Source organism: Amia ocellicauda, chromosome 23 (assembly GCF_036373705.1).
Source record: "Amia ocellicauda isolate fAmiCal2 chromosome 23, fAmiCal2.hap1, whole genome shotgun sequence".
Lineage (NCBI taxonomy): Eukaryota > Metazoa > Chordata > Actinopteri > Amiiformes > Amiidae > Amia > Amia ocellicauda.
In genome coordinates, this window is record NC_089872.1 from 15004758 (window position 1) to 15028212 (window position 23455).

At 38.4% G+C, this 23455-nt stretch overlaps 1 protein-coding gene across 1 annotated transcript in view; it reads left to right on the plus strand.

Annotated features, from left to right (window-relative positions):
• Positions 1-915: 915 nt before the first annotated feature.
• Positions 916-23455, plus strand: part of col9a1b (collagen, type IX, alpha 1b) — a 28440-nt gene continuing 5900 nt past the window's right edge. Inside the window, exons 1-35 of the mRNA XM_066696694.1 lie at positions 916-1050; positions 1232-1305; positions 2327-2401; positions 2503-2635; positions 2926-3322; positions 4882-4965; positions 5511-5531; positions 6471-6545; positions 6711-6746; positions 6915-6977; positions 8854-8907; positions 9550-9585; positions 10119-10142; positions 10407-10460; positions 10831-10884; positions 11156-11191; positions 11289-11345; positions 11869-11922; positions 12118-12171; positions 12369-12422; positions 13089-13142; positions 13569-13622; positions 14025-14078; positions 14632-14685; positions 14816-14869; positions 15430-15474; positions 15637-15690; positions 15779-15832; positions 17100-17153; positions 18668-18739; positions 21061-21096; positions 21448-21492; positions 21661-21693; positions 21978-22124; positions 22635-22689. Coding sequence (XP_066552791.1) covers positions 1034-1050; positions 1232-1305; positions 2327-2401; positions 2503-2635; positions 2926-3322; positions 4882-4965; positions 5511-5531; positions 6471-6545; positions 6711-6746; positions 6915-6977; positions 8854-8907; positions 9550-9585; positions 10119-10142; positions 10407-10460; positions 10831-10884; positions 11156-11191; positions 11289-11345; positions 11869-11922; positions 12118-12171; positions 12369-12422; positions 13089-13142; positions 13569-13622; positions 14025-14078; positions 14632-14685; positions 14816-14869; positions 15430-15474; positions 15637-15690; positions 15779-15832; positions 17100-17153; positions 18668-18739; positions 21061-21096; positions 21448-21492; positions 21661-21693; positions 21978-22124; positions 22635-22689 — 2317 coding nt within the window. The 5' untranslated portion in view covers positions 916-1033. The remainder of the gene's footprint in view (positions 1051-1231; positions 1306-2326; positions 2402-2502; positions 2636-2925; positions 3323-4881; positions 4966-5510; positions 5532-6470; positions 6546-6710; positions 6747-6914; positions 6978-8853; positions 8908-9549; positions 9586-10118; positions 10143-10406; positions 10461-10830; positions 10885-11155; positions 11192-11288; positions 11346-11868; positions 11923-12117; positions 12172-12368; positions 12423-13088; positions 13143-13568; positions 13623-14024; positions 14079-14631; positions 14686-14815; positions 14870-15429; positions 15475-15636; positions 15691-15778; positions 15833-17099; positions 17154-18667; positions 18740-21060; positions 21097-21447; positions 21493-21660; positions 21694-21977; positions 22125-22634; positions 22690-23455) is intronic.

Here is a 23455-nt window from a genome sequence, read left to right on the forward strand (position 1 = left end):
TGCCCTTTCTTGTTTTATGTATATTTATTAAATCAAAAACGAATTTCCCACTACACAAGTATGATTCTAAACTTATAATTAATGATATCTTTCTCACCTCCCACTATCAGGGTCCCCAGGCCTCCAGGCAGGACTTAGGTCTTCAGCCCCTCTGACAGTCGTAAAACTCAAACTACACCCATACGTTGACCTTCAGAAGGCATCTTCAACAGAATAATAACACATAACTCTGCTCTAGTGGGAGCTCGTATGGTCAATTACTTCAGTCAAAGCTGAAAGAAAGCCAAAGAGGTCACATCTGCTATTGAAAATGAATGGCCCAAATGTTCTATAAGAACACGCTTACAGATACATAACATAATCAGATCAAGAGGGGATCTTACAGCAGTTTAAATGTGTTATTTGGTTAGTTTTTAGTTTTCTATGTGCAGATAGTGAACCTTTTCATTAGAACCTCATTACCTCTAATACACTGTTTGAATTCTAATAGCTTCTGGCAGTATGTCATAGCACAACAGAGCAGACAACTACTTTGACTACCAAACCATTAAATTGCTGTTAAAATCCCTTTACATAAAACTAAATCAATATATATTGACCTAGTAGCTAATTATATTTATATGGTTTAGATGAAAGAGCTACACACTGTATATATGAAATAGTGCAGTGTTTTACCATATATCCAAACAGAAGCAAACCGATTCTGCAACAGAACGCTTCAGAAACTACCCTCCTAAACTGAATATAATGCACCTTTATTCCAAGTGAAGACCACCTGCACAGCCCATAACGTAGTAAAATCCTTCAGACATAGCTACCTCCCACTGAACCACCCCCGACCCCAACATTGGTTTGCCAAGAAAATCTCCCCTCTCTTAATCTCCACAGACAGTTTGCACACACTCAGTCCCTTTGGATTGTCCTTAGGCTAACAGGACCAGGACAGCTTTCAGCTCTCAGTGGATTGGACCCAAACGCCAACACATCCAGCAGGAAGAATCTCATTAGCATCCCCCTATACAAGGCAACTGGCATGGGGGGAATGAACTGGTAACTATGTATATGTTTGCAGTTCTTTTAATTCTGAACTTTTTATCCATTGAAATAGACTTTTAGGAAGCATTATACAGCAATTATATTTGTTGAAATTATAGTAATTCTAATTGTATGTAAGTAGTGATATTGCATGGAATGATTTTGTTATTTTTCCAATCACAATCCCATTTTCTAGGGGAAAGCTGGTATCTGTTTATCTCCTTGGCTATGTGGTTCAGCTGTGCGCTTCCACTGTGGAACACTCCCAACGTAAGTAGGAATGGACATTTTAGAGACTTCTCTTTTTCTTTCTATTTCTCTGTGTTGTTTTTTTTAATGATTTATTTCACAATAATAGAATCTGCATTTACTTGGATAGGCTACTTAACTTTTATTTATGATATGTAATCTATCACTGATGACAACAATATTTAACCGGACCCATGATGATGTGAATTTTAATTGGAAATAAACGGAACAGGCTTTTAACCACTACTCTGCCCTTTCATTGACATTCAGCACAGAAAAAAAAGTGGATTATAGGAAATTATATAGAGTTTTAAATTGGTATCTCAAGAAACATTAAGAAAAGACAGGTAGCTTGCCCTTTGTTGTTAGCCATCTCATTAAAGGATGTATCATTTTTAAAACATAAGTCTGGTTGTATTATGAGCTCTGGGGGAGGTTTGGTGCTCATGCGTAAAGATGACTAAGAGGGAAAACTCGTGGAAAGACTACACGTTTATTTGCCTTCCCACAGGGGAGGTACAGGGAGCAGCTTTTCAAACAATGGCTGGTTTTATGGTTCACACTGTCCACTCAATTTGTCTACTGCTTACACTGAAGGAGAGGTGGTAAATATTAACACTGCAATGTGTCTGACTGAAGGACAAAAGCGTAAACTCCAATAACTACAGTGCGAAACTTGTCTTGTCCTCCCACAACATCTGGACACGTAAAACCCTGAGTACTGAGACACGCAACTTTCACCTCTTTAAGACCTTAGAGGACCTTCAGGTCCTATAAAGAAGACACATAGTTATTACACTTATATTAAGGGATTTTCCTACGAATGCAGAAGAAAATCAAAATGACTGGTTTTGTTGTTGGAATACTATTATTACAGTAACAGCATATGGTTTAAAAGAGGTGCTTTAATTTCGAGAATATACGGTAAACTTAATTGCACCAAGAACTGCTGCTTAAGAAGATCTTGACCTGGTTTAGCTCTCCTTCAAAGCTTGAATACGTTTACCAATAGTTTTTATTTTAATATGTGACTCTCTTGTAGGCTTCCCATTTTCCGTGGGCGCAGTTCAGAGGCGGGTGTGTTCTCAGTTAAAGATCGGAGAAGATGATTTACCAGGTAACCATGTTGAAAGTAAAAGCAGACTTGATTTCCACTGTGCAATGTTCATTGTCTGTATCAGTTCAAAAGTAACGCTGTTACACTTCCCCCCCCCATAGGGTTTGACATTATTTCACAGTTTCAGCTAGGCGCGGTGACAACCAGAGGCACTGCCCAAAACGTGGCCGGGTCAACGCCAATGCAAACTGCATACAAAGTAGGACCGGACTACAATTTCAAGATTCAAACAAGGTAACACTATTGGCTTTGGAATCAAATTGTATCATTTTGTAGCCGAGCAGCGCCATCTACTGGCCATGTCACAGGGTTGCTCTGTCCATGGTGCTGAAACGAACACTTGTTTGTGTCAATTGTGCTTAAAAGAAACACAACATCAGTTTCTATATGTGTATAGTATGTGTATGTGTATATAATTTGAATTGTGTATTGTAGCAAAGTAAATGTATTTAACTCATCTGGTCCAATACACACAGCAGCCTTTGCTTATCAAGGCGACTGACAGGGTTATCTTTCTTGCACAGGTCCGCCTATCCTCTTGGGCTACCGGAGGAGTTTTCTTTTCTCACGACTTTCCGGATGACTGGGAGCACAGTGGACAAGAACTGGAATATCTGGCAGATTGTGGATTCAACTGGCACTGAGCAAATGGCAGTGAGGCTCAACGGGGACACCCAGTCTTTGGATTTCTCCTGCACCACGACGGACAACAGACCCCAGTCCGCCGTTTTTTCCTTTCTGCCATTCCTGTTTGACTCCCAGTGGCACAAGGTCTTGCTCAGCGTGGAGAAGGGGGTCGTGACTCTTTTTGTTGACTGCATTAGGATTGACTCCCAGAATATTCTCCCCAGAGGCGCCGTGAGTCTCGATGGCTTTTCAATGATTGGGAAATTAAAGGATAACCCTGCCATGGCAGTAACAGTGAGTCTACTTCACTTACTTCATATTCAGTTCATAGGTTAATGGTCTGTTTAAATGGTCCAATATATTCTACACATTAAAACAAAAACAACTGTGAAAGTACTGACTGTTTTGTACGACGCAATATCGTCCGATACATTATAGAAATCAAAATCTTATTCACTATGTTACAATAAAAAGCCATACAATTGAATTCGTATTGATCACCTTAATAATAATAATACAAAGCATATCAAACTTTATATTGACAACTTGTAACTGTCACATAAACAAAGGAGTACAGATTTAAAAATAAAAACCCAGAGAAGGTCATCAAAGCAGCCTATACAGTTGACTACATGGGCACCGACCACTAGATGGCGAAACGGTCGTTCACCTGGGTTTGGCAAAAAACTTTTGTTTCGCAAATATATTATTTTTTCCTTGTTCCATTTGTAAAGCAAAAACAAGCATAATACATATACAAAAGATATGTCATATGTCTGTGCCATGCTACACCAATGGCAACTCTTCTACTAATATAAAGATACAGATGGTCGCGCTGGGTCTAATAAATAAATAAATAATCCGAAATAAACACTATGAACACCATTATCAACAACAACATGAATAACTGAATGGATGTTTTTACAGATAATAAAATGTTCAAAAACCTATTTAGGGATTATCTGTAGGCAACTAACACTTTTGGGCCGGTCAACAGGTAGGCGTTGTTTTTGGGACAGTCCTCAAGCGGCCTTTTGAATTACACCTCAATCTATTCTGTTTTTATTTCTATGCAATTGAATTACACCCCAACATACTCTATATGTTTATTTCACTTTCACTCTCTATAACCTTACAGAGGAGTATCAAGCTTGAGACAAACATTAAACATGTTTTACATTTACAGAATTACATCTCGCCTCAGCCCATATCTGACACATTTTGAAATATTGAGAAAGGGGGTGCTACCTATATTTTGTGCTAATGATCATGTTATTACAAATACCACAAGAAATAGGTTGAAATGAGAAGATTCCTGTTTCTAAGTTATGGCATCTCTTAATTTGACCAGAGACCCGCAGATTTCTACAGAAAGGTGGGAAATATCACATAGAGGTACCAAAACCTCCTACTGTAGACATGGCCAGCTCTTCTGAAATTCCAATAGACTTTCCCTTGTTCTCTGGCATACTCAATTATAAGTAATAATAATAATAATAATAATAATCAATCATCATCATCCTTCAAGATGTTTTTATTTATCTGGATAGTTAAATATTAAACACAGTTGCAAATGACTTTATTAATAATAGATTGAAGAAAGCCAAATCGTATTTAAGAAGTATCTTACACGGAAATGATCTATTATCTGATTTATAAATGTGATTCATTCCAGTTTGCAGCACATATTGCACGAAAAAACAATACCTGGAAAATATTGGACTCTGCAGCATTCCAGTAAAGGCTTTGTATTATGGCTCAAATGCGTTTAATACATTGTGTTGCTTTGGATTGATTCAATTGATATGAAAATGAAAAAAAAACATTCTTCTTATTTTTTTTTGTTTTTGCAGTTTGAACTTCAGTGGATGCTGATTCACTGTGATCCCAAACGCCCCCACAGGGAATCTTGCAATGAACTTCCAGCCAGAAGATCGGTGAGAATATCTGCATTGACATCATAAACATGTATTATCACCGAAATCACAAGTTCAGCGATTTTATTTCTTAATGAGAATATTTTCAAAGCGAGTTTAATTGCATACCTCTTTTGGAATGGCCAGTGTTTCTATTGTCCACCCGATATCTTTATGAGGTTTTTAATTGGCTCACCAATTAAAGAGTCCATGCGAAAGGCTAATGACGCCCTGACGTCACCGGTGTCCCCTCCCCTTTCCCACTGTGAAGGCCTCCTCCAATCACCTCCTACAACCGAGCATCTCATGAATAAACATGAGCCTGTGCGAGCTATAGTACTGCTTACCTTTCAGTTACTAGTTAGGGATTCAGTTGGGAAATTTTGTCTAGGGGGTCCGTGAGCCCAACTAAACCCAGAAAAAGGACGGATTGCCTCTTCTAGCCATTGGGGAGACCATGGCTAGTGCCACAAGCAGTCGGGGGCCACTTCTTTTGGTTTTCCTGCAGATTGTCTTCATTTGCTCGGCTCAAGTAAGTCTTCAATGCATGTTTTCTTGCTTTTCAGATTACCCAGGCGGAACTGGAGGTGAGGTTTTGTTATCCTGCTCGCTGAAATGAACATGATGTGTTAAACTGGGTGTTTGGTTTTTAAATGAAACAGCTATTGCATAAATAGAAAGAAATGTCACTGTATAAGAACATGTCTTTCTCACACTCTATGTGGTTAAAGCACATTGCAGGCAAAGCTTAATGTCCTGTAACCTATAGTGCCGTCTATAATACAGTCAATCAGGATATTTCTGATTTCTTTACTTCTGTGGAGATAAAATAATGAAATGTCACAAGGTTTGGAAATGGTTTATGGTTGCTTTAAGGAGCTATAATCAGTCTGTATACAGACATCAAGAACAGCAGGGATGATTAAATAACTGATTAAAGAGAGTACACTTGATTGTATATAACCAAAAATAACATTAAGGAACAATGTTGGGTAATTTGCATTTATTGGGGAAAGTTTATTAACAGAGTTGTAATATGGAAAAGTAGTAGTTAAAATGTTCAACTGTTTGTATGTATGTATGTGTATATCATATATAAACTATAGTTTGCTGAAAGTCAATGGATTTAATAAACTGCCCATTTTATATTTATATTAATATAACATATATAGGCTATAATAATGTGGAAAGTATATAGATGTTGTTTTTTTTGGACACTTAAAAACAAACCCTTATGTATGTTGGATAACACATCGAATATGTATTTTTAATTTATTTTAAATTTTTATCAGGAAAACTATGCAGCTATAAACTATTGCCATATATAATGATATACAGAGTGAAGTAAAAGTTGTCGACTGATAGCCAGTGCATTTGCCTTCTCCTTAATGTGAAATAGACCTCTATAAAGAAACCATTGTGTCACCCGATAGTTTTTCACCATACAGCATTTCTAAAAGGTTTCAATGATTGGTTATTTTAAAATCCTCTACAGGATGATGACAAGGTTGTTTCTCTCCTGACAGAGAGGCCCAGTTGGCCCCCGAGGTCCAACGGGCCCCCCAGGTCCTGCCGGGGTCCCTGGAGTTGATGGCATAGATGTAAGTCACCCATTGGAATCTCATCAGATAATGCTAAATGCCTCAGATGCCAAATTATTAACTAGTTTACTATTGACTTTGGTAATTGTGGATTTGTATTTGTATTTGTATTGTATTTGTATTGTCTTTTTAAATGTGAATACTTTTGTTTTCAAATCATTTCAGGGAGACAGAGGTCCTGATGGCTCAGATGGACCCCCGGTAAGTGTATTTATAAATATACACATTATAGATGATTTGTATGAATATGTATAATATGAATATTCATATAATACTATTATTATTATTATTATTATTATTAATAATAATAATAATAATAATAATAATAATAATAATAATAATAATAATAATTTATTTAAATGTTCATAGGGCCCAGATGGGGATGCAGGTAAACCTGGTTCTGCAGGATTGCCAGGAATGCCAGGAGCTGATGTGAGTATATTGATTATATATATATACTTTTGTCAATGTATCATGTTTGAATCCAATTAGAAATAATCAATACAATTGCTCTCATCTGTGAAACATACCGACCTGAAAAGAGTTTGCATATATCGCAAGGAGAATCCAAGAATTTCCTGTTGAAACAGCAGCCTTTTTGTTTGAGCAGACGTTGGGAATGAATTTCATTAAGATCGTTTCCCAGCGGGACTCGAAATGCGAGGAGAGGAAAACAAACTTCAGGGGTTCACAGTACAATAGTGCTGAAAGGATAACCATTTTAACCTCTATTTTAAGGACACACAAAGGATATATATATATTCCCTTCACAGTAATAATACCCCCCTTTCACCATACAGTCCAAAGCAAAAAACTGAATAAAGAATAAGTAGAATATACACGTATATGAACGTATCTGCCTGTCAGCTGATAATTAAAATGCAGCAATCGCACCCTCGCCTTTGGGTCCCAGGACAAGATGTTAGCAATGGGTTTCTGTAATCTTATATGGCTGCAGTGGGAGGTGAAGAAAGAAGAGCTGTGTGCCAAAGTGCCAGGCGTGTTTCAGGAGCTCTACATTGGCACTGAGCTGAGCTCTTTGGGAGAGAGGAATGTATAACCCACGCTGCTGTTGCTGCTGGAACTGCTTCTGCGCTTGCAAACAGTGCAGTTGGACCTTTCATATGTTCATAGTGCGGACAGGACACTGGTTTAACATGTGAGCTCCTCCTACAACACAGTGCCACCTGACACCATCTTGGGGAACTGGGTTGGGATTTCACATCCAGGGGCAAGAGTCCCCACCTTCTGCAGTGACTTCATCTGTGGCCTGTGGCAATTTACTTAGTCAACTTAAGTTATGCACCTCCCCTATATTTTCTCTGCCTCACTCCTCCTTATCCATTGCTCTCTCCACCATCACCAAGATGCTTCTCCCTACCTCCAGCATCTCCTTACATCACCTTGCCCTCTTTGCTCCTCCTCTATGGATTGGTTAGTCATGCCATGCCTCTTATATCTGATTGCCCAGTGCCTTACCACCTGTCAATGCAACCTCAGGACATATCTGATTACACCTGTAGACCATTTTAATCTCCTCACAAACCTTCATTTAATTTACTTTAATGTGTAGATTAGTTGACGTTGTTATCCCTATGATGTTGTGTAAATGTAGGACTTTTTATGTTAGTGTTTAACCATGCAAGTCTTCTGGCATATAGGCGTCTGCTAAATAACGTCATCATCATCATCAAACTATGCAACTACTATCGAAAAGGGAAGGAGAAACAAAATATCTGACTTCCTGATGCACTGATGATAGAACAGCTTGTGAAATTGTTTCTTTTTGTGCTTAAATATGCAGTTACATTGAAACATTGGGAAGTTTCAAGTTCTGGAAAATATTGGTTGCATATCCCATAGAACTGTGTGTTATTAGTGTGCACTGTAAGATAACACTTATTGTCATGTTGTTTGTCACATCTGAGTCTTTAACTTAGTCTTGTGTTAAGGCCCAGACAGTATAATATATTGTTTATGTGATTTTATAATATTATCACAACATTTTATACATTTACCGCAGCTTGTTTTGTATAGTTAATGTATAGGACAAAATCACATTTTAAAGTAAGTACAAAATGGAGAACCATGCTATATCATGGCCTAGTAAAATACCATTCTTTGATGATTAAAAAATGTAAAAAATGTAGAGATGTTCTGAATATTGGCACTCAATACAGAATACTACACCTTGGTGTTGTAGTGATTGCATGTGCATTTTGTCACAAGACCAAATACACAAATCAGAAGACTGTGAATCATTATAATCAATCAATTAATACACCACCTTGTCTTTCTCCTCATTTAGGGATTAACTGGACCTGATGGGGATGCTGGCCCAGATGGTCCACTGGGACAAAAAGTAATTACTGGGAAATCTTTGGTTATTTATTTTTTTGCCTTGGAAAGTGGCACGTCCCTCTGTCCCTACATTCCATTGGGCGTTAAAGAAATTCCTCATGACAGTTAATTCTTAATCCTGTGTGTTCTTATGCGCTCTACTAATTTCACTGTGTTTCCTTGTAATAATCCACATGGGAGCAAATGTCCTTGGGCCCCTGAGGTAACATTTGGATTTACTCTGCTGACTGCCATTGAGCATTTGAAAGAAGCCTTGCTTTGGGCAGTACATCAAGTCTAGATCAGGGAAAGAATGATCAGTCAGTCAGTTTTAATTGTTACACTGTCTGAAAAAAAAGTAATTCCAAAGAAGTAAAAGAAGATCACTAAAATGACCCCTATAAATAATATTAAAAGCCCCTTTCACTAGCATCCTCTAACTGGACCGACCCTACCCAAGTTATGAAATCACAGGGAAAAATAAAGTAACTCTAAAGTAGAAAATCTGATCCAAGTATAAACATTACCAAAGAAAACTTGTTCACAATAAAATATGATATTTTACAGTGCCCTTAATTGTTAGGAATTGAAAATGTATCAGCCTAATTGTTGATTCAAACAAAGATTGGCATGAAACCTAATTCAGTAATGTAATGCTTTTCAGGGTGAACCAGGGAAAGTTGGGCCCCGTGGAGCAGCCGTGAGTATAAATCTTTTTTCAGTTAAATAATTGTGCTAGATTCTACTGTAATGTGACCTTCGATGTAACTTCTGTTGTAAAACTATTAGAAACTCAAGACTCAAAAGCTGCTTAGCCTTTTGGTTCAGAGGTTTTTAGGTGAACATATTTACCACATCGAACAAGAAAATAATAGCTTGCCATTAATAAGTTGTCCACAGTATCGCCTCCCCATTAATTAGTGTCATTCTTAATATTACATTCTACTTCGGTCTCTTCTGCTGATTTAGTGTAACTTTCTTTACCCTTGGATCTAATATGCAATGGCTTCATCCAGTCTGATCTGGTGAAGGTTTGTGTTTGTAAGTCATATGAAACTCACATTACATTGGGTTGGTACTGCAGTCTTCCTAGAAGTACTGGAACAAATCTCAGGGATTGAATGACCAACCTGTTAGGGCTAAATATGACATTAGGCTAAATGTTCCTCAAAATGTGTATCATTTGCTACACCTTTGCATTACTGATACATTGTTTTATTTTTGATGTCTTAGGGTTCAGGGCCAGATGGACCACCTGTAAGTACCTTTAAAAATGACATTTGTTCTATTTCAAATTTAACTAAATATGCTACCTTGTATTAATATTGCTTTGGAAATGGATATAATGCATCAAATATTTTTTCACAGATATACTAAAATATGTGTAAAAACAAAAATATGTGTAAAATAATTTGGGAGCTTGAAACCACAGTTTATCAACATCATCTTTCTCTCTGATATAGTATAACATTATGGATAATATCTGATGTTTTTTATTGATGTATGTGTTGATTTTTACAGGGACCACCTGGTCCAGGGGGACTTCCTGGTGAACTGGGACTTGTTGGACCCCTTGTGAGTATTTCTGTATTCAGGGTCGTGTGCCAGATAATCCAGTGGAATTAATTATTCTCATATACTGTCTTAAATAATTGAAATACATTGTAATAATACATCATCCCCAAGAATGGCCAATGGTAGTACACTTGACTACCGCCCACTATGTTATTACTGATATATACATTTTGTAACAGCTCTTTGGTACGATACAAGCCTGCATAAGATTATCACTGATGTCTTTCTTGCACTAATTTTGTGAAAGATAAGGTGTATCAGATTTGGAAACACTCACTTTACTTTTCAATAGTAGTTTAGCTGCAAAATCTGTCTGTTTCCTAACAGTCAAATTCCAAGTGTGATGTACTTCCCGTTTTCTCTCATACAGGGTGACATTGGAGTGAGAGGGCCTGCAGGGCCCCCTGGACCCCCTGGACCACGAGTGAGTATCAGATTAATCTATGAATTGTTTAGTGTTGTTGAAGTGTACTTGATATCATGGATGATACACATGTAGGAGGTCCTAGTCTGTCAGTAGGTCTGGACGTCAGATAATAATTGGCTATTCCAAAAGGGCCGGGATCAACAACGGGGAAAGTAAATATCAATCGTATAAAAATATATATATATATTTCCACTACAGCCTTTAAATGTATCTTATAAATATGATACACACAGTCCAACCAATTCACTGTTTCTGTCCTCTGTCTCAGGGCGCTGCTGGGATCCATGACAGCACTGCAGAGCTGGTAAGGAATGGTCTCCATTGTTCTGACATACAGACCGCACTAGATGTGTGACCCGTGTCAGAGGATTACTAACGTTGGTCTCTGCTCTGTTGTCCAGTGTCCCAATTCCTGTCCCTCTGGTGCTTCGGGCCATCCTGGTCTTCCAGGTATGAAGGTGAGTTCTGATTCTGCGACGCGGTGTCATTGAGGAGATATTTTACTGGTGTACTCCCAGCCCTATTGTGAGGGACTCAACCATCCATGTTTTCAGGAGTAATTTTCCTAGTCTCGGATCTATGCATACACTTAAATGACAAGTTCCTATAAACTTGAGTTGTGCTGTCAACATCACTTCATCTAGACCTTCATCATAAAACCGCTCTTCCTTAGTACTGCCCATGGCCAACTTGGTCTGGCTCTTCAAAGCTTAAACATCACAATCCAGTTCTGAATGCTATAAGGGCCACTACATATTTCCATTCTCAGCAATTCTGAGGACACCCCCGGTGAGTAAGTTTGTGTGCAGTGCTCTGAATTCTTTAAAGGCTGTTTGACAGCAGACACAAATTAATACACTGCAAAAATTGAGGTTGTACATATGGGAAAGGCAGGTATGGAAATGGTCAATGTGACTGTAGTTGTATTCAATATATTCAGATGCCTGTATCTGATCTGTAAATATTTGTTGGTGTCTTTAGGGCCACAAAGGTGTCAAAGGCGAATCCGGTGAGCCAGGAAAGCAAGGACACAAGGTACAATTTAAAATGAGAGCTGCACATTTGTTATTTTTGTGTCAACATTAACATGTTCTAGAAGAACACCAAAGCATTACCAAAATGGTCTTTGAATATATCATATCATAAACTACCACTAGGTGAGAAGTTATCTTAATGTGTCACTAGTCTGTCTGATAGAGAGATTGTAATCTGTACACTGCTGTTTCTCAGGGGGAAGAAGGAGACCAGGGAGCCACTGGGGAAGTTGGCGCTCAAGGCCCAATTGTAAAGTATTTTTATTTACTTCTCTCATTGTTAATGATGTGTACGTTTCTCATGTAAGCACTCTGGGACTTGCTGTGTAAAGTAAAGGAAGACAATGCTTTGGACTGTCACATGATGCCAGTTTTTGCACTGGAATTTCAGTGCTTTTTAATTATTTAATTAATTGAACAATCTTCTTTATTCATGTATGATTCCAGGGTCCCCAGGGAATAAGAGGAATCACTGGAATGATGGGGTCAAAGGGTGAAAGGGTAAGTCTTATTATATTCCCTTATTCTCTCTGCATGAGCTTTATTCTTTATTTTTAGTGTTGTTCAGATGCAGTCTAAATATCCACACAATATTGTGTACTTTTAGGGTCCAGTCCATGTAATGATTAGGCCCAAATACACATATATTAATACTAGTAATAATCATAATTATAATCATGAATTATTATCCAGTGTTGTAACTCTAAGCACAAACATTTATTTTTTCAGTACATTTAAGCAAACGGAGTATCCCTTAAAAAAACATCCCAGACTCCCAAATCCCCTCATAAAGCATTCATTTCCTATATAAATAATGATAAATATTCAGTGCAAAGAGAACTCAACCCACTACAGATTAATGGGATCATTGTCCAATTAACTGTCATAATGAATTATAAATTTGTTATCTACTGTACCATCAGCAAAACTACAGGTTCCCCAAGGAATCCACACTTTAATGTGGTGAAAATGAAAACATGTCCCAAAAAGATCCAGACTTTCAAATGAACCCTACCCTCAGATTGCCACAGATTCCTGAGTTCTCACTGTCAGATAAATAAACACAAAATACCCATGAATAAACACACCTAAATCCTCCCTGTCATACTGTTGTGTTGCTCTTGTTGCCTCAAGAAATTAATTCACTTCAACCGCCTTCCTCTGTAGGGGCCCCGCGGACACGACGGGGAGCCGGGCCCTCGGGGCATTCAAGGCGCCTTTGTAAGTGCTTTTTCACCATGTCTTTGCCTCTGAACTTTCTTACCTGCAATGAGAAAAGCACAAATCATCAGTTCTCTGTCTTGATGAAGAGACAGCTACCATAAATGTCTGCCTTTGCTTGTGCCTCCGAAAATTATCCAGGATTTTAAATACTTTGTGGAACCACTTTAAAGAGCAAAATGGCAGCGTCTTCTGGTCTTTTTCCAGTACAGATTTAATGTGTCACAGAAATGTCAATTAATTCGGGCCATAGTTTGTAGCCGATCACAATGGAAACTAAATTACTCTATTAAAACAATTCAACTAATGGAGTCGTGATGTAATTGTTTTCTTGTGCATGAGATTTGATTACTTTAACCGTACAAACATAGCTTCATTGTTAATATTCTTTATATCTTATATCTTTTATTCCTTATATCTTTTAAGGGTGACCAAGGTCAGAGAGGCGTGATGGGCGAGTCTGGGCCAAAAGGCAGTCAAGTAAGCAATGAGATTTAACTGTTTTATTCATTCTTCTTATATTGTAGTTGGGAAACTTCACACAAATATTTTATTTGATCTTTGAGCTTCATTGATCGGTACAACACATCTTTCTAGTTCTTTATGTTTCAATGTCATACTAAGAAGAACAGCCAGAAGATAGACATTGAATAACCTTAATATACAACATATGGGATGCCACTGAAAACTAAGTATTGAGTCAAATATGATACAAAATGTAATTCTGAAGAATTTAAGTATCAGTACAATAATCTTACAATATACAGTATATGGAATTAGAGTAACCATTATATTTAGAAGATGTGTAATATTTTCTTATCTTTGTTTGTCTAGCAGTACTTGATGATGAATGCTACATATAATATGTTTTCACATTTGTAGGGCCCTGCAGGATCAAGGGGAATTTCAGGTCTTCCTGGTCCAAAAGGAGAACCTGTAAGGATTTGTTTTTGGCATTTACACTTTCATATGATATACTAGTCGTTGCCTGAGAAATGTCTGTAGGTATTAATGGGTTATACATTTATTCTGTGTGGTTCATTGGTTGTATTGACCTAGAAACCTAACCTCACTGCCTGTACCGACACCTTGACACTGTTATTCTTCAGCTACCCAAACAACATCAAACAACATTTAAACTCCCATTTTTCTCATGTCTCAATATTCCTTTGAGAGTTAGTATAACAAATATTAGTAGAGACATTGATAATCAGTCATACTGCAACATTATCATTGTGTACAGTAAAGTGGACTTTTTGTTCACCATTAAATTACTTAAGATACACCTTTTTTATCTACCTTACACAACAGCATTATATGAATACTACTAAAAGCCAATGTGATATTTTAGGGAAACTCATCTCTGATTGTCTGCAGCCTCTGTACAATGATTAGGAGTCTTGGAATAAACCCCATCCCTCAGGGAATAACTGTAGATGCAATTCTGTCTTTTCCCATTTTTACATATTTTATTTTATTTTAAACTCAGGGATTACCAGGAGTGGATGCCCGTGAAGGGATTCCTGGAATGCCAGGGGCAAAGGTACAGTGAAGTTTTTCATGGATGATTTGTAATTTCAAGCATGCTGCAGTTTACAAGTCATCCAGAAAAGTACCGAATCTGCTACGACAGGGTCCCACTGACTCAGCCTTTGATCTGTTTCCTGTTTTAGGGCAACAGTGGGAAGCCGGGAGCTCCAGGAGAAGTAGGCCTGCAGGGGCTTCCTGTAAGTACTGCCTGAGGAATCGTGAAAGAGACTAAAATCAGACCTGTCATCTTCAGGATCTTCAGAATAGTCATCCTCCTTACAGACCTGTGACAGACTACAGAGCTCCGGGAATAAAGTAACTTACCCGAGGGGGAGCACTAAGTGAATAAGACGTGTGTGTTCGGCTCTTCTTCACTTACTTTTCAATAAGACTTCAACGATGGCCTGGCTGTGTGAATGAGGCATTTGAACCCCCCCATCAGAGTGTGAATTAGCCAGGGCGTTTGGAGAGGATGGAGGGATGTGAAACAGTGAATGCTGGGAAAGTAGTGTTTGAGCCTTTCAATTCCTGAAACTTCAATACAATCCTAATATATTTGCACATATTAAAATCATGTTTATATGTTTTTTATGTTTAATGTGTAAAGTCAAATTAACAGGGAATATCTTTAGGATATACTAATTTAGGCGAGAAATAATTAAAAGTAAAATACAGATCTGTTAATACTTATAATACTTGCCACATAAATAAGTATATTCCTAACAGTATTCCTTAAACATATATTTGTTTTTGGCAGGGCTTGCCTGGTAGTTATGGCCCGAAAGGAGTTGCTGGTGAGAAGGTAGGTATTTTTCCCTTCTATGAATATCATTAGATACATTTTTATTAAACAAGAAATAAAACTAGACAGTCAAATAATGCATAATAACAGTCATGCTAAGTATGTTTCAAAGCACTGAGTGGCTCAAATATATCACAATCCTCCTTATTTTCTCCACACCAGGGTAGTTCTGGTGACCCTGGTTTAACTGGAACAATGGGATCTTCGGGTAAAACTGTAAGTTGAGAAGAAGACATCCATCACAGCAATTATATTTTGTGAATATATGAGTTGCAAGAGGCCTTAACTGTATTATTCTTTGAAGGGAGAGCGAGGAGAGCAAGGAGAAGTAGGACCGATCGGACCAATAGGTGGGCCAGTGAGTATGTTTTTAGCCTCTTACTGATATAAAACATAAATATGGGAAACCAAACACAGTAGATGTATTGGGTGCATTTCTGATGACAAGAGGGACAGATGTGTTTGGGCGAAATGGACCTCCGCCACCGAAGACAGATCCTAAAGTTTAATATGCTAAAATGCACTGAAACATTGGGTGTAAATGGTTAATAAAACATGACAGTCCTTTATTCCTGTTTTATAATCACATGAACAGTCATTTATAGAAGGTTATAAACTCTTAAAACACTTTCCTTTAACTATATACTCAGCACTGGTTTTGTAAATAATTTAATTGTTTTATCAGGTTTCACCTCTTGGATTCTCTCTGTATGAATAAAGTTTTATAAACCTTTTCTTATTATAAGATTTAATTTGGGAAATATCTGGGTGAAACAATTTAGTAATTCTGGTGTCACTTTGCATCTAATTATTGTGACTGAAATAATGAAAGGTTTAAAAGGATTAGTGTATCAAATTAAATATTGCAGTTAATTGTTACCCCTGCTGGGAATTTAAAGCGAAGATCTTGTTAACACACAATTTTTCGGGATTCTGGCTTATTGGGTGTAACAGTAAGCCGCTGAAGAATGCTTCTAATCTGGCTCGAGTATTAGCACAAGGATAATTAACAATGCTCGTCAACCTTGACGTTTGATGAGAATCATTAACTTAATTATTTATTCTGCCAATTAAAATCATTTTTTTCTTTTAAATTATATAAAAAATAAGTTGTGACTATTGCCAAGTGGATGTAGTTCTTATAAATGGACAGGTGAAATACAAATGTTACAATAATTAAAAAGCATTTCTGATCAATCCACAATTAGTAATCTAAGGGTGCAGAAATCACACCTAGAAAATGCAAATATTTACATATTTGCATGGACTTCAAGGACAAGGTTAAAGGTCACAGGGTCACAAGATACTTTTTTGGAGGGTCTTACACATTAGTTAACTTCCTTGCAAGTTATTAGAAATATATCCTGTACTTATCATCTGACTATCGTAGATCATATTGTAGTATCAATGATACTGTGTTTTAAGGCTCCCCACTGACATTGTTTAGTTCTCCCTTTGAACAGCAAAAACATTTTTTCCCAGGCCGGGATGAGCCTTGTTTTTGAGTAGCCATAAAGACTGCACAGTTGCAGTGCTTGCAGGTACTGAGAAGTGTTTGCGATGAACATGCTGCTGTCAGTGAGTGTCACAGTCTAAATCTGATGTGTCTTTCCTTTCCTTTCCAGGGTGAGAGAGGCGAGCAGGGTCCCCCAGGCGGCCCCGGATTCCCAGGACCCCGTGTGAGTGATTATTCTCCGTAATTAAACATACATGCCTCTAAAACATAGTCTTTGATCCGGGCAGTTCGGTATTCAAGGCTAACTAGTTCAGTAATTGCAGTCAGTGTTTGTAGTCATCTGTGGTCCTGGAGTAATGCTTACAGTCCAGGGTTTCCTTCCATGCATAGATTAAATAATTACTTTGAATGAATAACCAGAAGGTACTTGTTATGGCCAATCTTGCCTACCCCTCAGCATTAGATCCCTTGTTTGTGTTCACCATGATAAAAGAAGCACCACATGATACATATTTATGATCGCTAGAGGAACACGTATTGAATTTCAACACAATTTACATTACATTACATGTTTTTCTGAACATTAAAAATACATGAACATTCAATTAAGAAGACTTTATTATATATACATCTATCATTGACATACCTGGAGGGGACTGAAGTGCTCCCAGGAGCTGAATATGAGTGTTGCCCACTTCCCTAGAGTATTTCCTAAGCAGGGAAGTGGTTGAACTGCTTGGAAGCCTAAATGTTAAGAGACATGGATATCACGAGGTGTGTCAAACTGTTACATTGAGCTTCATTTTGTTTCTGGGTTGCTTCACCATCATACTGACAGTAGTGGCATTAAATAATAGGTTTTGACTCATTTGGCTGAAAGGACAGAATAAAATCACATGATCAAGAAGCTGCCATTTTGAGTCAATCAGTGAGTGGCTGATCGGATGATGGAAAAGGAAGCTGCTGTGAAAGATAATGACCATCGGTCACCGCTGACCACAACACGTAACCCGGAGCCATGGCATCATACGTGTTCCCACAGGAATCAAGCGTGTTCCACCTCCTCCGTTTTCAATTTCTGACATCATTGTCAACTCTCTCAACCTGCCATACGTCAACAGTTTACAATTAGCTTTGAAATAACCCCCTCTATTTCAACATCTGTTCAATCAAACAAACTGAAAGTGAAGAAATGAGGACGATAAAAACAACATAGTAGGACAAAATAAAGATACACATTGTTTTATATAAGCTGATGCAACACACTGATTTCATGCGAGTACAATTTTGAACCAATATACATTTTTCTTGTAGCCTATACGAAGTCAAAATGTGTGGTTATGTATTCATAAAATGCCCAGTTAGGTATGAGGGATATAGAAAGACCCCTTCAGAATCCTAACTCCAGGAGAAACCACAGGAGAATAGCATGAATGGTCTCTTGTTGTCTCAGGCCGGAGAGTATTTATACAGAAACCGTGCAGGCACAGCTTGAATGCCCCGACTGAAAGAGTTCTCTGTTAGCAAAGGAATTTCAGTGCCGGCGAGCGTAGATCACAAGAGGCAAAACAAGGGAGGACTTATCAATGGCCGGAGTGGCTTTGGAACTGCACCTTTTTCATATATAGCTTTTACAACATTCACTACAGCTAACAACCTGAGGGAAAAAGAGCAACCCCAAATATTATAGTGAAGTCTGTTTTCTCAGTACTGACAAACCAATGTTATTTTTTTCAGGGAGCAAAAGGTGACCTCGGTCTGCCAGGCCTCCCCGGTCCCCCAGGCTTGCCTGGAGTCAAAGGAGACAGGGTAAGAAAATGTAGTTCCTGTGCTAGCTTGTGTTTTTTAATATGGTAAACACAGTTCTAGTTTTATCATAATACCTAGTTTTAGGGAAAGCTGCTCATAAACTACTTATCTGCTTTGGACATCTTCGTCAGTGTCGAGTAGGTAAAAAAAAAGGTGAATCCTATGTTTTGATCATAAAGAGGTATAAGTTGCCTGTTTTGTGTGACCATATCAGTTTTGTTGCACACGTCAAATGTCTGTTATTTCAACAGAAAATATAGCCGGGAAATTTTCATTAGTAATCAAAACTGCATTATGAATGTGCAGTGTGTTGCTTTGTAACTGACTATATTTAAACAAAGCTGAGCACAAAAATGTTTTCGTATAGACTCTGCCAACACAGAAAATGATCAATTCCTTTGAGATATATCAGTTGAATAAGATACGATACTCAGAACAATACAAGTTATAAACAGGAGGCCCCTGGGATCTGTTTTTTGTTTTTTAAATAAGTCAGAGTGGCTATTAAATAACCCCTGGGAACATTTGTCAGAAATAATTACGAGAATGCAATGTCAATAATTTGTGTGTTGAAATGGTCTATTCAATCAAACATAACTGAAGACATGAATAAAATCTAAACCAAATCACCGGCTACAATTTCAATCACAAGAGCAATAGCGCCCTCTGTTGATAAAAGAGAAACATCGCAGGCAAAGGCTGAAGCTCTCTGGAAGGACATTTATCAGCTTGTACTGGTTTATATTTAAAACTCTGGCTATGAATTACCCCTTAAATTATCCACAGATTAAGCAATTTTGCAGAAGAAGATCATTTTTAAAAGTTTTAGATGGGTCAGGTGAAGTAACACATTTGACTTAATAAAGCATTGATCTACACTCACCTAAAGGATTATTAGGAACACCTGTTCAATTTCTCATTAATGCAATTATCTAACCAACCAATCACATGGCAGTTGCTTCAATGCATTTAGGGGTGTGGTCCTGGTCAAGACAATCTCCTGAACTCCAAACTGAATGTCTGAATGGGAAAGAAAGGTGATTTAAGCAATTTTGAGCGTGGCATGGTTGTTGGTGCCAGACCGGCCGGTCTGAGTATTTCACAATCTGCTCAGTTACTGGGATTTTCACGCACAACCATTTCTAGGGTTTACAAAGAATGGTGTGAAAAGGGAAAAACATCCAGTATGCGGCAGTCCTGTGGGCGAAAATGCCTTGTTGATGCTAGAGGTCAGAGGAGAATGGGCCGACTGATTCAAGCTGATAGAAGAGCAACTTTGACTGAAATAACCACTCGTTACAACCGAGGTATGCAGCAAAGCATTTGTGAAGCCACAACACGTACAACCTTGAGGCGGATGGGCTACAACAGCAGAAGACCCCACCGGGTACCACTCATCTCCACTACAAGTAGGAAAAAGAGGCTACGATTTGCACAAGCTCACCAAAATTGGACAGTTGAAGACTGGAAAAATGTTGCCTGGTCTGATGAGTCTCGATTTCTGTTGAGACATTCAGATGGTAGAGTCAGAATTTGGCATGAACAGAATGAGAACATGGATCCATCATGCCTTGTTACCACTGTGCAGGCTGGTGGTGGTGGTGTAATGGTGTGGGGGATGTTTTCTTGGCACACTTTAGGCCCCTTAGTGCCAATTGGGCATGGTTGAAATGCCACGGCCTACCTGAGCATTGTTTCTGACCATGTCCATCCCTTTATGACCACCATGTACCCATCCTCTGATGGCTACTTCCAGCAGGATAATGCACCATGTCACAAAGGTCGAATCATTTCAAATTGGTTTCTTGAACATGACAATGAGTTCACTGTACTAAACTGGCCCCCACAGTCACCAGATCTCAACCCAATAGAGCATCTTTGGGATGTGGTGGAACGGGAGCTTCGTGCCCTGGATGTGCATCCCACAAATCTCCATCAACTGCAAGATGCTATCCTATCAATATGGGCCAACATTTCTAAAGAATGCTTTCAGCACCTTGTTGAATCAATGCCACGTAGAATTAAGGCAGTTCTGAAGGCGAAAGGGGGTCAAACACAGTATTAGTATGGTGTTCCTAATAATCCTTTAGGTGAGTGTATATAGCTCCCAGCAATTGCTCTTTAGCACTGTACATCAAAAATGAAAAAGGATTTCAAACAGCAACATAGTAGTGGTTCTGTGTGAACAGATTTAAATTAAACTCCAATTCATTGAAGAAATCCCTACATTTGAATCATCAATGAAGGTTCTTGATGTGATATTTTATGTAAAATTGTTTTGCTCTGAGCTGCTAACATTGTTTTTCGGTTTGGTGTTTTAGGGATCTGTTGGTCTGACCGGTCCTAAAGGCGAACAAGTGAGTGAATCCCGTTCATATCAATTGAACTCTTTTACCGTTTGAGATCTTAGTGCAGCATCGAACTGAATGTCAGGTGGTATGAAAAGTGAGTTGTGTATTTTCCTTGTGTCCGATTGCAGATTGTAAAGTGAATCACATCTAAAAAATCTAAACACAACCCAGTTGAAAAAGCACCTTAACAGGTTTTAGTGCAAAATGTTTGGGTTGAACTATTCCACGGCCTAAATATTAAACCGCATCCAGTGGGTGTGTTCACTGGGTAGTTAGTCCTGCAATAAACTTAGCACGGGCCATAGTAATGTGGGAGAGAACAGGAAACTAATTTTGCCATATTATCTTGTTTCCTAGGGAGAAGCTGGCGCTGAGGGCACTCCGGGAGAAAAGGGAGACCAAGTGAGTTTACTGAGTAACATCACTTTCTTATATGACCTCTTATTATGTATTTGTTTTTGTTTTCCAAGTAGATTTTATTTTCAATACTGTAACACTATGTTTATGCATCTGAAATGAAGAGATAATTGGCAAATAAACTCCAACTAACTTGGAAATAATTTCTTACAGGGTGATCAAGGGGAACCTGGAGCTAAAGGATCGGTAAGTCTGTTGTTAAAAATATTTGTTTTAGTATAATGTACATTAGACAAAGTCCTTTATGATTAAGAGTATAGTTTGATACAGAACATGCATCACACATATACACCTATTTGTCGGTCGATTGTAGGGTCCCAATATGGGCGTTTACTCTGGCTTTCAAAAGCATCTCATTAAACGATGATTGTAGTTAAAAAACACTATATATATATATATATATATATATATATATCTCGGACTGTTTATTATGGTACGCAATTCATTATTTTCTTTAATTCTGTTTCTAGACTGGCAATCCCGGGGAGCCTGGCAACCGAGGCCCAGAGGGAAGCCGTGGCCAGCCGGGTATTGAAGGACCCGCTGGCTCTCCGGGCCCCAGGGGAATGCAGGGAGATCGGGGCGTGCCAGGCTTGCCAGGGTCTCAGGGCCCAGCGGTATGTTCTCCGCACAAACAGGGTACCATGACAGACATCTTCACCATGAGCCTAACTCCAGCTGTAGCTTTCTTATGGCAGTCTAAGATCCCAGTGATTGATGGATCTCTTCTTGCTGAGGGCTGTGACATAGGCCTCTGATTCTTTCAGCAGGTGCCAAGAACTGCCAGCAATATATCACAAACAGTGCCTGGTGACAGATTTCTGTGACAATCACGAGAAGAGAAGGTTTCACTCCACAATGCAGCACCCCAATGTTTGCCCGATCTGGGATTTAGAGCAAAATTATGTGGTTGTTATGAAAACAGTATCAAAAAATAAATGTGATAAAATGTAGGGTAGATAAATGCCAAATTGACATGCGAAAATTTAATCTGTGTCAGGTGAATTTAGCTGGATTGTTATGATCTCACTCAGAAATGGCCACTTGTGATGAATTATTTAGTTTGTTTCTTTGTAAAATACTAAATGATTTACATTGTGATTTTTTTGTAATGCTCATTTCCCCAGGGTAAAGAGCCAAGTGACCAGCATATAAGACAAGTGTGCATGCGTGTTATGCAGGGTAAGTTGAATTTGTTTACAGTTCTGATGTTTGAGAAGCCCCCAATACTTTTATGGTAATACATATATTTTAGCTTTTACTTTTCCTTTGAAACAAATGGAAGAATTGTTACCAGGCGCCTTGATGCAAATCAGGCCTTTCCTTCATTAAAGTTACGCTCATAAATATTTGGACAGTGACAGAATTGTCATCATTTTGGCTCTGTACATCACCACAATGGATTTGAAAGGAAACAATCCAGATGTGCTTTAAGTGTAGACTTTCATCTTTAATTTGAGGGTCGTTACATCCAAATTGGGTTAATGGGTCCCCCCAATTTTAGGGGCTCAAAAGTATTTGGACAAACTAACATAATCATGAATTAAATTGTGAGTTTCAATACTTGGTTGCAAATCCTTTGCAGTCAATGGCTGCCTGAAGACTGGAACCCATAGATGCTGGGTTTCTTCCCTGGTGATGCTCTGCCAGGCCTGTACTGCAGCTGTCTTTAGTTCCTGCTTGTTCTTCGGGCTTCAGTTTTGCAAGTGAAATGCTGCTCAGTTGGATTCAGGTCAGATGATTGACTTGGCCATTGCAGAACATTCCACTTCTTCGCCTTGAAAAAGTCTTGGGTTGCTTTTGCAGTATGCTTCGGGTCATTGTCCATCTGCACTGTGAAGCGCCGTCCAATGAGTTTTGAAGCATTTGGCTAAATCTGAGCAGATAATATAGCCCTAAACACTTCAGAATTCATCCTGCTGCTTTTGTCTGCAGTCACATTATCAAT